At 42.4% G+C, this 14,069-nt stretch overlaps 1 protein-coding gene across 9 annotated transcripts in view; it reads left to right on the forward strand.

The window, feature by feature from the left end:
- The window catches only part of ARVCF (ARVCF delta catenin family member), a 258,087-nt gene that overhangs the window by 215,368 nt on the left and 28,650 nt on the right, over positions 1-14,069 (forward strand). For all 9 annotated transcript variants that reach the window (XM_054172817.1, XM_054172818.1, XM_054172820.1 and 6 more), the window contains one exon: positions 825-896. In XM_054172817.1, the coding sequence (XP_054028792.1) occupies positions 825-896 (72 nt within the window). The remainder of the gene's footprint in view (positions 1-824; positions 897-14,069) is intronic.

A 14,069-nucleotide genomic window follows, 5' to 3' on the forward strand; every position in this document is an offset into this window, starting at 1 on the left:
AAAGCTAAACCGTATGCTGCTGTCCTCAAAAGCTGTGCAGATTCCTGCACTTCCTCCCAAATCTCTCTCTCTGCTGTCAGTACTTCTGTGATGGTAAGGTGCCTGCTTATCCCAGGCTTACCCAAGGCAGTGTCTCCTTGAGGGGAGAAGAAGGGATGAAAATGAGCCCTCCCTCTCCAGATGTTTGCATAACCTTGAATTCCCAGCCTAACTAAAACTGAAGTCCAAGTTTTTGTTCTGCTTTCTGTGAAGGGTTGTATAAATTAAAGCTGATGTAATGGTTTGAAAGTGTCTCCTAGCAAAGTTAGTTTCTAATAAATAGTCCAATAGGCACTTTATTGATTGAAGGGCAATTCAAGGTTAAGTTCTTGGCTGCTGTCTGTACAAGATGTTATTAAACCTAGGCTTTCCTGTCTGATAATCATAGTAGAGTAGAGGCTGCAAAGCAAGTCTGGTTTTTGCTCGGCTGCTCAGTTTCTGCTTCAGATCCAGTTGTGAAAATATCAATGCTGGGCTTCTGAAGGAGGGGCTTTGCCAAGAAAGGAAATGGCCCAAGTGTCCAAAATATTTAAGCACCCTTAAGACCTGCTGAAATGCTACTGCTAAGCATGTTTGTGGATCAACCTGAAAGCAGCACAGATTTTTGTCCCTAAGTTGCTTGTGCTAAAACTACAGCTGTGCAGCTGAGTTGCAAGTCAGATGTACAAGTACAGGTAACGGTCTGTGATTTATATTCTGAGTCTGTATCTTCTCTCATCTTGACAGTAACTCACCTGTCAGTATGCTGACAGTCTTTTCCCTCTGCCTTCTTTTTTTTTGCACAGGAAAGAAGAATGGAGATTTGGACAGGAATTTTGATACACTTGATTTGCCTAAGCGGTCTGAAGCAGCAAAAGGTAATGCTTATGTTTGTGCTTTTGGAAATAACAAGTAGCCTGGGAGCTGAAGGCTCTTAAAGGGACATGAGATGTGAGCATGTCTGGCTGATCTTCCTTTTGTGTTCAGTTAATTGAAATAATGGATATGTCAGTGCTTGTTGTTGTTATCTAGCATTAATACTGGGTATAATCAGCTTTTATAGAGAGCTGCTGAATTGATGGGATCAATTGATGGGAAGCCCATCTGATTTGGTGTTAGGTGATTGTAACTCCACAGAGGGGTGAATGCCTGCTCTCTTCCTTCACAGCTCCATTGCAGATCACCTGCACTAGATGTGAGATGCTTTATGCGTACTTAGCACCAGCCTCTTCCCTGGCAGTTCTTTGGTGTGTTAATGACCTGGAGAGTGAGGGTGGGGAAGGAATCCCATTTTCTGGTCTTTTCTGACAGCCACCCTTCTCCTGAATGCAGTATTCCTCCCTCTGCAGTGAGAAGTTTTCCAAAATCAGGAGTTCTTCTGGAAAGTTCTTCTGTACTGCACTTTTATATTTCAGCTCTGGCAGAAGTGAAATCTTTCACACACAATCTGCATTCCCTTCCTGCATGGGTGGGACTCTTTTTAATTGGAGATTAGGAGAGGGTTTGGGAGCTCAGCAGACTTCTGGATGGTGTTTAGAGGCTTGCAGAGGTTTTCATTTGACTTGTGTGCAGTGTCATTGCAAAGATCCAGTCATCGTCATGGCAACTGCTGTGGTGCTGCCCTGTCAGCCTAGCCTTGCAGGAGAAGCTCTCCCATAGCACCTTCGTCCTAATGATCTGTGAACTACCTGAGTAACCTTCAGCAGGAAAATCTTACACTCTTCCTGCATCACCTGTTTTGGAGAGTATGAAGAGCCAGTGTGATTCAAGGGAGAGATCCTGGGGCTTGGAATACCTGAATTATGCTCCTTCTGTGACCTCAATTGAATCAACCTTGTGCTTCTGTTTCCTTACTCTGTTAGCTGAGGGCAACAACAAAGCCTAGTTTAACATCCTTAGAGATATACTGATAGTAATGGTATAATAATTGTGCATGTAAAGTGCTTCACTCCCCCTTGAATTCATGGCCCTGTGATTGATGATATGCAAAGTAATCCAAATATATAGATGGATCTAATCTATTTACAAGCACCATTTACAATGGGTGCCGTTTCCAGGCTAATGTCTAAACATTAATTTCCATTTGATGCATTATTACACAAGATACTAATGCACCTCTTAGAAGGTGCATTGCCCTCCTATTCTGAGAGCTGCAGGAACCTTCTCCTAGCCAGCCTTCACTTTGCCATCAGTCTAGGCTGTGCAGTGATTACATTGCAAGGTAAGGAAATATCTTAAGGATGCAGAAAAAGAACAGAAAGGGTTCGACACTTTTGTTCCTTTCTAATTGTAGGTGCCACTGAAGGGAAGAGATGGAAATGAAGGGTTTCTGCAAATAAGTGTGTCTTGTGGCTCTGTTAATGGTAGAACTGTTGTGGCAGATTGGATGGGAGACTTCTCTATGAGCTTACACAGCTCATTATTCAGCTGCTAGAGATCATATCCTCTTGAAAAGGTTTGGTTTGATAGTTTTGAGATACCCCCATTTAATACAGGCCAAACAGATTTTACTCTGACTGCATATCTCATGCTAGATTACATCAGGAGATTAATCCCACAGCAAAAGAAACCCTTTGACAAGGAAAACAGCATAAGAAACTATTCATGTGTGCCACGACTGAAAAATAAATCCAGTGATTGCACGTTTGTTCTCTTCTTTACTACTAGTATGCTGCTAGGCATCTGGTTTACTCAGAGTTCCTGTGGATACCAAAGGTTCTAACAGGATTGGTAGGACTTTCAATTGTTCAGTAAGATAAGAAAAATAAAATTGCCTTTTTTAAACCCCTTAAAAGCTCTGGTCAGATCTGTGCCAGAGAGGATAATTGGCTCTGATGAGATCAGCTCTCAGCTGAAGCAGAGCCTCGTTACTAAGACTTAAAAAATCACACAAGTTTTAATGATCAAAAGCACTCAGTTTGAGTGACACAATGAAGTGCTATTTCAAAAATCAACAATTATAGATTAATCTCTTTCATGTATTATTAAAGCCATATGAAAGTTAGTTTTCAGTTGGAATCTTTGTGGGCAAATGAAGCTGGAGTAATGAGATTTGTTCATGCAATGCAGCAAATGAACATTGTAGTAGTTAACAAATATTGGGATGCAGTCTTGTTAAGTTCCCTGTAATCTTACAGTCAGCATCTGTGGGGCTTATCTGGTGGATCTAAGGAGGTTTCAAGAACTTGACATCAGGATTTGCCTATGAAATATTGTTAGGTGTGATCACTGATCTTAACCGATTGTGTGCTTGTGATCACCTGGAGAATCATGAAGTGGAAGCAGTGAACTGCTGCAGACTGATTTTCTAACATCTCTGGACATTTCACCTGGTCTCCAAGGGTCTGGCTGCCTATCCTGCAGCTAGAACCCCAAAACCTTTGTAGTTTCTAGTGGGAGGTGGTAGTAGTTATTGTCTGTGTGGAAGGCAGAGATTTTCTTAGTCTTTGTTCAAGCCAGCTTAGGAACGCTTGCATATCCTGAACAGTCCAAAGGGTCTTCTGAGTTACTACCTGATTTGAGGTGTTTTCTTGAGATTTGTTTTTATGGAAATGAAGGAAGGAATGAATGAAGGGCAATTCTGGTGTTTACCATTTGGGTTTTTCAAACTGATAGTCTCTTTTTCTTATAATTGCTCTTGGTTTTTAATGGAAATCAGATTTCACTGCAGCACGGCGTTTGAGCAACCTTGAAACCATTTCTAAGCCTTAAGAATTTTATGTGCTAGAAATTCTGGCAGTGGAAGGCTTTCAGTTCAGGGTTGTTATCTGTGGTAAACTGGATAATGTCAGTGGGGAGAACTTGCAGTGCTTTCAGAAGCTGTCTCATCTGATGTTAAAAAATAAATATATATGCTCTGGCAGTGTCCAGAGCACTGCTGTCCTCATGAGGAAAGACTGCAGAAGAGAAGCTTCTTGTTTCCCCTTTGTTGAAAGGAACATACTTCTTTCTGACAGTCAAAGAGAGAGGGGAGAAATGTTGGGGGAAGCTATGAGAGCTTGCATAGAGCCATATGAGAAGGGGGACAGCACTGACAAGAAATTTTGAATGCTGTCCTTGGGACCTTGCTAAATTTAGTGCCTCCAAAAATGGCGTCTGTGAGGGTTGAGGGGGAAAGTCTGGCTGAAATCCTTTCCCTAGTATAAAGTAGGTCACTGATAGTGGTATTGGCTGTCTCTGCAGTGTGTTCTCTTCTGCACCGCCACAGTGTGAATGGTGATTTCTCCTGTGTACACATTAAACATGTAGCATAGTAAATTTCTTTGCTTTGTTCACAGAGTCCTTATTTCTGAGCAGGAACAGTGACAGGAGGCTGATGCACTGGGGGGCAGATCAGGATTAATCATACCTATGCAGTGGAAAGCAGTGTCTCAGATGGCAGACTGAGATAAGGTTCTCTGAAAAGAATCAGCATTGATTTGTGTCAGCCCTCTGAAGATGTTATAAAGGTTGTAACATCTAATCCTCCTGATGTGAAGGTGTTAGATTGTCCACCTCTGTTCATCAGTGCTGAAACACAGGAAGAGAAAGTCCAGAAGAACAGACCAGCTTTTTCTGTGGAATCAGCAGGTTATTCCTAATTAAATCCAGAGCTCTGTGCTGTTTGGTTTAAGCGAGTCTCGGGGTTTGGTTTCTGCACGCGTACATCTAACGTATAAAAGCTCTAATGTGCTTTGGGTGTTGAAGTTCAGCTGTCTCATTAGGGAGTGGAATGTTTTCAGCCATAAAATGACAGGTACAGGTACATTTCAGGCCTGGTGATGAGCTAACTCACCCTCCTGTAAATCAATTATTGAAGTGGTTATTAATTTATCTTTTCTATTTCGATTCTTTAAGCTTACTTCCTTGGTAATGGGAACAGAAGTTGAGGAGAGAGCCAAGCAAAAATACTGAACTAGTGCTAACGCTGCCTCTAGCTGAACAAATCTGTTTTGTTGCAGCGGGGACCTCACAGAAAAGCAAAATTTATTTGAAAACTCAGCTTTGTGTGCACACTTACCCTGGTCAGCAGCCTGTATAGGTAGGGAATGAGATTTGGGGTGAACTTGTCAGCAGGTGAATTTGTTCCTTCTCCATTCTCTGAAATTCTCAGCCGCTTTCCATGTAGCCTGATGCCCATGATAGATTTTCTCTTCCAGAAGGTAAGTGTTTAAATTCACTTATAAATCTTTGTGTTACTGCTCCAGGAAATTAGACTTCCCAGCACTGTCAGGGTAATGACTTTAACTTAGTAGATTACAAAAATGCCAGCAATTTATCTTCAGCTAAAGGCAACATGTGGGGGGAGAGAGAAACTTCACTGAAGCTTTCCTCTGACTTTAGGTTTATAATTAAGATTAGCTGCTGTACTCTGCACTGTTGTTTTAATTCCCTTTCTTTAAATCTTTACAAGTTGACTCAAGCACTCACCTGCCCTTTCCAGTTCCCTTCAATCATTAATTTTGATTGTCCTATTGTGAATAAGTGAGTAGAACTGATTGATTAATGGAACCATCCCCACCCCTCCTGTGCCTGCTAGTGGAAATTGAGGGACTGGGAAGATCTCCTCTGTGAGAGCAAGTAGCATATTCTGGTATTAACATGAAGCTTTTCATGCACGTTGAGGATTTCTGTCAGAGTTATTAAGTATCTCTCACATCTGTTGCTGTACTAAGCAGGGTGTTCATTTTGGTCCTGTGTGTTTTTAATAGTTTACAAAGCAGTGAAAGATTTCTCATCTGTCTTAAAATGCTCTGAGTCAAGGAACATTTATTACCTTGAACAGGGAGATTCCCATATGGAGCCTGCCCTTGCCAAACTTTTTTTAGGCTGGTACCTTATCCTTTTTCCCAGCATCTGAGAAGAATCCAGAGCAGGCAGCTGTGAATCCTTCCTTTCTTGCATAGATGTACTTGCTTTGGAGACTACAAGGAAGTAAACATTTTTTGATGAGAAACACTAATGGTGTGACTGAAACCCTGCACGGTGTGCAGCAGTGCTGCTGAGACTCTCACATCTCTGCTGTGTGGCGTTTAGTTATTCCACTGAATCATGTGAGAGGAATATGAGACCATTACAGGACCAGCTCTTACTCTGCCTGCTCAGGAATGTGAAAAACAGTTTTGGCTTTGCATTCTGGTAACTGCTACCATGTTTGTCAAATTACTGCTCACTTCTGAGAAGGCCTCAGCATTGCAGCTCTGAGCCCTGCTTTCTGGTCCCTTGTTTTGTCCATAGGGACATCCAGGCAAAAATGGTATTTACAGATGAGACAGACTAGGTTCCTGGTAGAGGTAAAATGACATCAGTGTAACTGATGAATTCTTGCAGCTGTAGTAGGGGGAAGCTCAGTGTTTATGTGACTCTTCTATAAATGGCCCAGTTAAGAGAGGTTTACTTTTCTGTTGGAAAGGTTTGATTTGGGAGCTTGAATAGTGCTGCTACATGGAAGATATGTAACCAATGGAAACTGGAGAAGAAATTTAGCCGTGATAGCTAAAGGCCACTAATGCCTGTCCACCCCCAATATGGACACTTCATGGTGTGAATGTCTTTTTCAGCTTTGAAATTTAAGCTGAGAGGACAGTGGTGAATAACTGGTGGGGTGGTGAGACAACAGGACTGATTGTAGTGATACAAGAAATACATTCATCTCTGTATTCAGAGTTAAGAACATGAAGCTCTTGACAAAGTCATAAGGTGGTGGCTCTTGTCCATCACTTCTTGGCTCTGCTGTAATTTGTTTGCCTGTGGAGCTGCTCTTTTCCACTTTGCCTTCTACCTTTCTTTCAACGGCTAGAGGTCACATGCATGATGAGTTAGGAGAACAGCTTTCTTTCTGGATTGTTTCAGACTGTGCCTTCTGACTCACCTCCTAAGGTGCATACACCAAAAAGTGAAAGAACACTCACGTTCCTCCTCTATATCCTTCTCTTGAATTCTTGAATGTTCAGCCTTCCTTAGTGTATGGAGGGGGAAAGCTGGTGGTTGGAGACATGATTCTCCTCCCTCTCCACCTTTAGGTCCTTTCACCTGCCTTTCTCATGGGCCTGTAAAATAACTCCATTAATCAGCTTGCAGCTCCTCCTTGCCTGAGGCTGACACCTAAGAATTACAATCCATTGCAATAACCAGCAGTGTCTTCAGGAGACAAGAATCCCAGCTGGTGAATTCCCTTTCCAGCTTCATGTGAATTTGTGGCCAAATTACAAATGCTCAGAAAATGAGACTTCTGCATGTGGTTATAACATCTTAAACTAAACCAGCCTCTATATACCTGCATAATAAAGTAGGCTATGAAAAGCTAAACAGCAGGAACTCCAGTCAAGCACCTGATAATTACAGCAGCTATTAAAGAGATGGAATGGCAAAGGACAGAACTGAAAGTAAGAAAGTCTCATTTTCACATTCTAGCACGGCTACTGATTTGCTGCATGGCCTCAGGCAAATTAATAGCATTCAGATGCCAGAGCTGTAGTGATCTCGTTCATGAAGTGTCTGCTTCCAGTGCCTTCACCAGCATAATTCCTGGTGTTTTCACTGCTGCTGTGATAACCAGTGCAGATGGAGTACATGATATGTTTGTGAAAAAAGCGGAATTATGCCTGAGTATTGTGTGTCCCAACTGCTGTGAGCACCACAGGATAAAACAATCGAATAAAAACTTAACTTCTATTGAAGGTGGATGGTGCTGGCTGGCCCCAGAGGGATGTTGTGTGAAATTACCAGGGAGTTCATGCTGTAAAGAGTATTTTCAAAGTCTGTAGTGCTATGAATGCTTTGTGTTCTTGCTATGCATATTGTTACACTTTGGTTTTTTGTGGAGAATTTCAGCTGTCTTATTTATGATGTTGTGTATAAACAGGTACACAGAGAAACCTAAACATAACTCAAGGCCTTGGCAAGTTTTACGACCCAGCTAAGATGTTTACTTCAAGGCACAGCAATATGTGCTCTCTGGCAATGCACTGACTGGATTTTCATGTCCTTTATACTTGGCTAATATTTCTGATGATAAAACAGTTAATGTTGGAATGTGATAGTTGTCTGTCATTTTCTTCTTTTCACAACCTTCCTTTAGCTGGTTGCCCCAGCTAAGAATAGTTAATATTCTTTTTTCCCCACCCTTTGGTTTGTGTATATGTTTTTGCGTGACTCATTTAGCATTTCTGTTCTACAAGCAATTCTAACTGTTGCTCTCATAAATAGAATGCCTGTTACTACAGAGCATAGCTCATCATACAGATGCTGCTCAAGGACCGTTTATAAAATGAGAATGTGCCAAGCAAGTGTGCCAGGAGAAAAGCAGGAGTTGGCAGGAAGGTGTTTATCCCATATAAGTAACTGCCTCAGTCCTGAGACTTAGTCACGGCAGTAACAACTCCATCCATCCATCTATCCATCCCTGCCTGTTGCATTATGTCAGATTTCTGCCATGCCATTTACTCAGTTAAGAAACAACCATGAAAGCTCAGATGCTTTCCCCCACCTTTAGCGTGGTTGTAAAAAAATGAGGTGATGCTTTGAAGAGGTGTGCAAATCACAAAGTTGTCCTGTTGCCTAGCTAGCATTATCATGACGTGCCAGGAAGAGGAGCTTGGCTTCTGTCAGAATGTAGAGATGAAATCTCACATCCAAGTCAATTACAGGAACCTTGCTGCACCAAGTTAGGGTTGTCTCTAGTGTCCGTCAAAAGTACCGCAGCGAAGTTCTGCTGACAAAGCTGCTTGACGAGTTAAGAGAACAGCGAAAGTTTCAAAACAGCTGAGGCAGAAAAATGGTCTAATGTTGTTTTAAATCCCTTGCCAGATTTCCAGAAATAGTGTGTGCATGAGGAAAGGAAGTAGCTGCAGCTCCAGGTGACCGTTCTTCAGGCTGTGCCTCCAGGAGTAATAGGACTGTGCATAGCTTTCACAGAGGCCTACATGACTCATGCCTTGCTAGACAGACATCTCTCTAGTCTTACTTGAAGCATCTGTCTGGAATACTCTGGCTATCCTGTCTGGTGTTCTGCCCACAAAAAGGCAGGCTAATGCCCCGTAATTAACCATTAGAACAGGTTCCTCAGAGAGGTTTGAAAGGTTCTCTATCACTGAAGCATTTCAAGACCTGAGTGGACAAAGGCATAAATAACTTGGTTTAAATTCAGCACTGAGCCTGCTTGAAGCAAGAAGCTGGCCTGGGTGACCTCCTGTGCTTCAACCTAGTTGCCCTGTGTGACTCTTAACTGAATACAAAGCCAGCCAAAAAGACAAAAAACTAAAAATCTGCCTGTTAAAAAAAAGGCACTTTTGTTGTTGTTTAGGAGAGAATGTTTTTCCAAAACATCTTACTCCTGTGACAGCTGGCTAGGTGACTGAGAGGGGAGGAAGAAGGAGAGAGCCCATTTGCCCATGGAACCTGGGAAAGGAGCACCTTAACCAGTGGATCTCAGGTTAATTGTTTTTTTCATGGCTATTTTTTCACACACACCCCCAGGGTATGGCTGTTTTAAAAGACAAATATCTTTCTATCTCTAATACATTCTTTCTCTGACGCCAGCACAGCAAACCATGGAGTCCTCGCAACACTTCCCTAATCATTCTATAAGGGTCTGCTTGTAACAGCTAATGATGGGGGAGACAAAGTGCAATAAAAATGAAATAGCTGTGTGATTCTGAACTAATTACAAATTAAGGTACTGGAGATCAGGCAAGGAGGCCTTCCTTATAATGCAGCCAGGGCAGGGGAGGTACGTGCAGTAAGGTGGCTAGCTTGAACACTATTCATTATAGTTAATGGAGAGCTTTAATCATGGAGTTAATCTGAAAATTAGAATAAGCTGGAATGTCAGAGAACCAGCTCATTCTAAATTGTAGAAGCCACTGATGCTCATTAGTCAGACTGAACTGCATTTCTGTTTTGCAGAAAGGCAAATAAAGAGAGCCCCAAAATAAAGACTTCTGTTTTCTCAGCATTAATTTCTAGCATGTTTAACTACACAGCTGCTGCAGTCCTATTATCTGACTCATTACTCTGTGAACCACTTTCAGATACCTTGAATGTGAAAGCTGCTATATAAAGGCATATTTCTTCCTATAACCCTGAGTGCTGTGCACAGCCTTAAAATCCCCCCCCTTCTCCAACATGACAGGGAATGATACAGCTTAATGTGCCATGTACCTCTGAGTGTGAATTGAAGAAAAATAACCTTGAATAGAGAGAGGAACTTTACTTTGTAATGCAGACCCTTACTTGTCAACTGGAGGTGGGGGGAATCTTACCTCTGCATGGTTTAGAAAGCCATGTCAATCCAACTGTTCATTGCTCTGAGCCCACTGAGCGCTTGATTGCTTACCCAGTCATTTTCTGGTGATCAGTGTGAATGTTGAGCAGTATGTGGTAGAAAGGAGAGCATTTTTATTTCAGCCATTCAGACCATTAGTTTCAGTTCTGGATTTTCAGTATCTGGGCCACAGGGAAGGATGAATGCCTGTAACAGTGTGAAGTGTTGCTTGTCTGTGTAGGAATAGACCATGGTTCAGGCTTACCTGGAAGGAGGATGTGTGAAGTGCAATCCTTCCACCTCGCATCCAGTTCAGTCACATTTTGCACACCTTGCAGTCTCCTTTCACTGAATATATTGCTGCTTTTGTAGAGCAACTTATTTCCTTTAACCACTAGCCTCAGTAGTGTGTAAGTAGCTGACATACTGTGACAGTCTGCTTGCACAGGCCAAGTCTAGATAGGTCAGACAGAACTAGTGTGGGAAGGGGAAAGGAGACAATGACTGCTGAGGTGAGTTGTGCAGTTACACAGCACTTCAGTAGCAGACCTGAAAACAGAGGTGAGGTTTCCTGGTTCCTAAAGCACTTGGTTTCTTACTCGCTGGCTCATGCTAACAAGCCCACTCCATTTGGAAATGTCAGTTCTTCTTCCTCTCCTATCAATCCAGGAAGACTATTTCATCTAATGAGTTTTGTTTTGAGCCTTCTAAAATTGCAACCAGCAAATCTGTAATCACAAGTGAGCATGTCATGGTATCTTGTCCTGCTAAGAGCTTAGAAGTGATGAGTAGAAAAAGCATCTCCAAAGACTCATTTGAAGTGTGAGAGGACAAGAGTAAGATCTTGACAAAAGACCTAACCAGAGCATCCCCTATGACCTTTAAAACACTTGGGAAATCGGCAGGTTGTATTCCTTGCAGAAGTAGGTTTCCCATTCCCCTTCCGGGGATACTTTGCACATCAAGTCGTAAAGTGTGATCACTGCAGAGCACAAAAGGTGAATGTAAGAGGAGAGAGATGAGCAACGCCAAGGGTGAGTGAGCTGTTAGCTGCATTGCAGTGTTTGGGATTTCTTAAGGAATGAGAAAGTGAGGATGTGAGGAGCATGAGACCTAATCCCATTTATTCAATTACCTGAGTGCTGCTTCCCAGAAAGTATTTCCCTTCAGGTAAGTGCTGCTCTTTGAAACTTCAGCCTTGGTAAAGGTATGCATGACTTGGATTTGGGCACTTCTGTCAGGTTTTGCTCAAGAGTTAAATCCTAACAAGCAGGTCCCTTCCAAATCCTACATGCTGAAAACAATGCTGAGATTAAATTCATTGAAAATAAATTGCATTGGCAGTTTTCTGTGGCGAGATCCCAGCTTCCCTGAAGCACTTAGATGCCACTCCTCTCACTGCAGTCTGTAGGCCTGTATCTAAATCCAGCCACAGACTCAGATGGCCCTTGAGAAGCCATCAGGGCATTCATAACACTGCATGGATATAGGTAGTAACACGATGGAAATTCTGATACTCTTGAGGAAGAATCTCCCTTTATTTACACTGACATTGACCTTTTCAGAGTTTTCTATAGGCATGAACAACCTTCACAGTAAATGTCAGCTTCTGATTAGAATCTTTTCCATGGGTAGTTTTAAGCTCAGTTTTTAATTGCATAATATTACCAGAAGAAAGCTTCACTGAAATTGAAAATTGTCTTAAACAAAGCAGCTGTTGGGTTAGGGGTTTTTGTACCATTTTAATGGTGATGAAGTTGTGTCAAGGAAGCCATCAGGGCTGCTTTGAGGTAGTGTCTGCTGGGGCTTGTTGTAAAATTTCTCATAGGACTTTCTGGTGGTTTGTGATGCAGCCATTCCTGTAGGATCATAGAATCAGAATCACTGAATAGCTTAGGTTGGAAGAGACCTCAGAAATTGTCTACTCCAACCTTCCTGCAATGGAGCAGGGACACCTCTTAGCTAGACTCAGCTGCTCAAGACCTCATCCAGCCTGGCCTTGAACACCCCTTGGGAGGAGGCATCCACAAGTTCCCTGGACAACCTGTTTCAGAGTCTCACTGCCCTCGTACTGAAGATCATCTTCCTAAGATCCAGTCTAAATCTACTCTCCCTCAGCTTCAAACCATTCCCCCTTGTCACTAAACACTCTTATGGAGAGTCCCTCTCCACTTTCCTGTAGAGCTGGGGCCAGGCTGCAGCTGGACGCTGTGTGGTGTTCCCCTGTGGCCTCTTGCAGAATGTATTTCATTTGTGTATTCTGTTCATTGCTGCACTCTGGGGCCCCAATTCTTTTTTTCTTTTCCCTTTTTTCTTTCTTTTTTTAAACTTGCAAATAGATTTATTTGTGGCTATACAATACTTGTGTGGTTGGCCAGCTGAGTTCAGAGAACTACTGCTCTCCGAATCATGTTGTCTCATCTCATATTTTTGGTCCAAATTTAAGTTTTATAGCAAGATGTCCGTTTCCAGGAAAGCTGTAATTCTATGGACAAGGCTGATTTGGTGTCAGGTTCTGCTTATCACATAGTGCATCGAGCAGCAGACTTGTTCATATGTAAGAGAAACTTCCCTTGTTCTCTAAAAGCTGCAAAGAATGGTTGGCAGAAAGGAGGAGGGTACCCCCTCACTCCATGCCTTCAGTGTGCTATGTCCCAGTGCATCCCAATTCAAATGATGCCTTATCTGTAGTCCCTGCCTGGATACAGTGCTTTGAGGATGGGTGAAAAATCTCTGTTCTTGAAGGCATTAAGATTTCTAGCTTATGCTGAAATCCACGAGAATTAAGTACTCAAATACTATACTTTGAAAGCCTGGGCTGCAAGGTTCATTTTTTTTGGTTACAGAAGTTGAAGGAAACCTTTTCTTCCTGCTGCTTCCACTGACATTTATTTGACATTGAAAACATCACGTTCTTTTTTTGGATGCTTGGGATATACTTGAATTGCCTGACAGCAGCATGGTGACTGTAATTGAGACAGATTAGAGGCGCTGGGCTGCCTTTGGGTGCGTGTGGAAGCTTTCATGAAATGGAGAGAGACTTTGGAAGCTGTAGCAGGAATTAATTAGCAATTTCAGGAGACAAACAGGATTGGAGGAAGTGTTGGGGTTGGAGTATAATAAATTATTTAATAACACGAGGGAATCTTTCCATATGGCACTTGCTTATAAAATGCTTATAAAGGCAAGATTGCAGGACTCTGCGTGTAATGAACCAAACAGGCTGCCTTTAGCAGGCCAGGTGACTGGCTGTCACTCGCCTTTCATTTCTGTAGCCAGAGACTGGACCTGCTACCTGCTTCTCCGCTTGCATTGTGGTAACATTTACCCCAAAAGAGGTTAGTTGTTTATATCCAAATATTTTCTTCCTACTGGGAAGTATTTTGAAGTGTTTTATGTTTTTGTGAGGGTAGATCCACTGGAGAATAGAGAGATTTATTCTTCCTACTTATTCAAGGGATTCAGGCTGTAGAGTTGTTCTGCCCTTCACTGCCTTAAGCTGACTAGCCTCTAACAAGCAGCTGAAGTGATCTGAATAACCAAACACCTGTGTAATGGCTTATGACCAGTTATGAGACTTTATATAGAAATCATGATGAGAAGCAGGAGTATGGGGAGGCTCGGTGAAGCATGAGTAACCCAGAAAGAAGGTTTGAAATTGGCTTCCAAGAGTAGTTCAGTGTGTGTGAGCTCTGAAAGATTAGGGGTTATTCTTGAAGTTGTTTCTCCCTTGGCACTGAAGGTAAAACTCAAGACAGGATGCAGAGAACCTGACAGGTGCCAGCCCAAGTGTGTTGATTCTTGTCCA

Source organism: Dryobates pubescens, chromosome 25 (genome assembly GCF_014839835.1).
Source record: "Dryobates pubescens isolate bDryPub1 chromosome 25, bDryPub1.pri, whole genome shotgun sequence".
NCBI classification, from domain to species: domain Eukaryota; kingdom Metazoa; phylum Chordata; class Aves; order Piciformes; family Picidae; genus Dryobates; species Dryobates pubescens.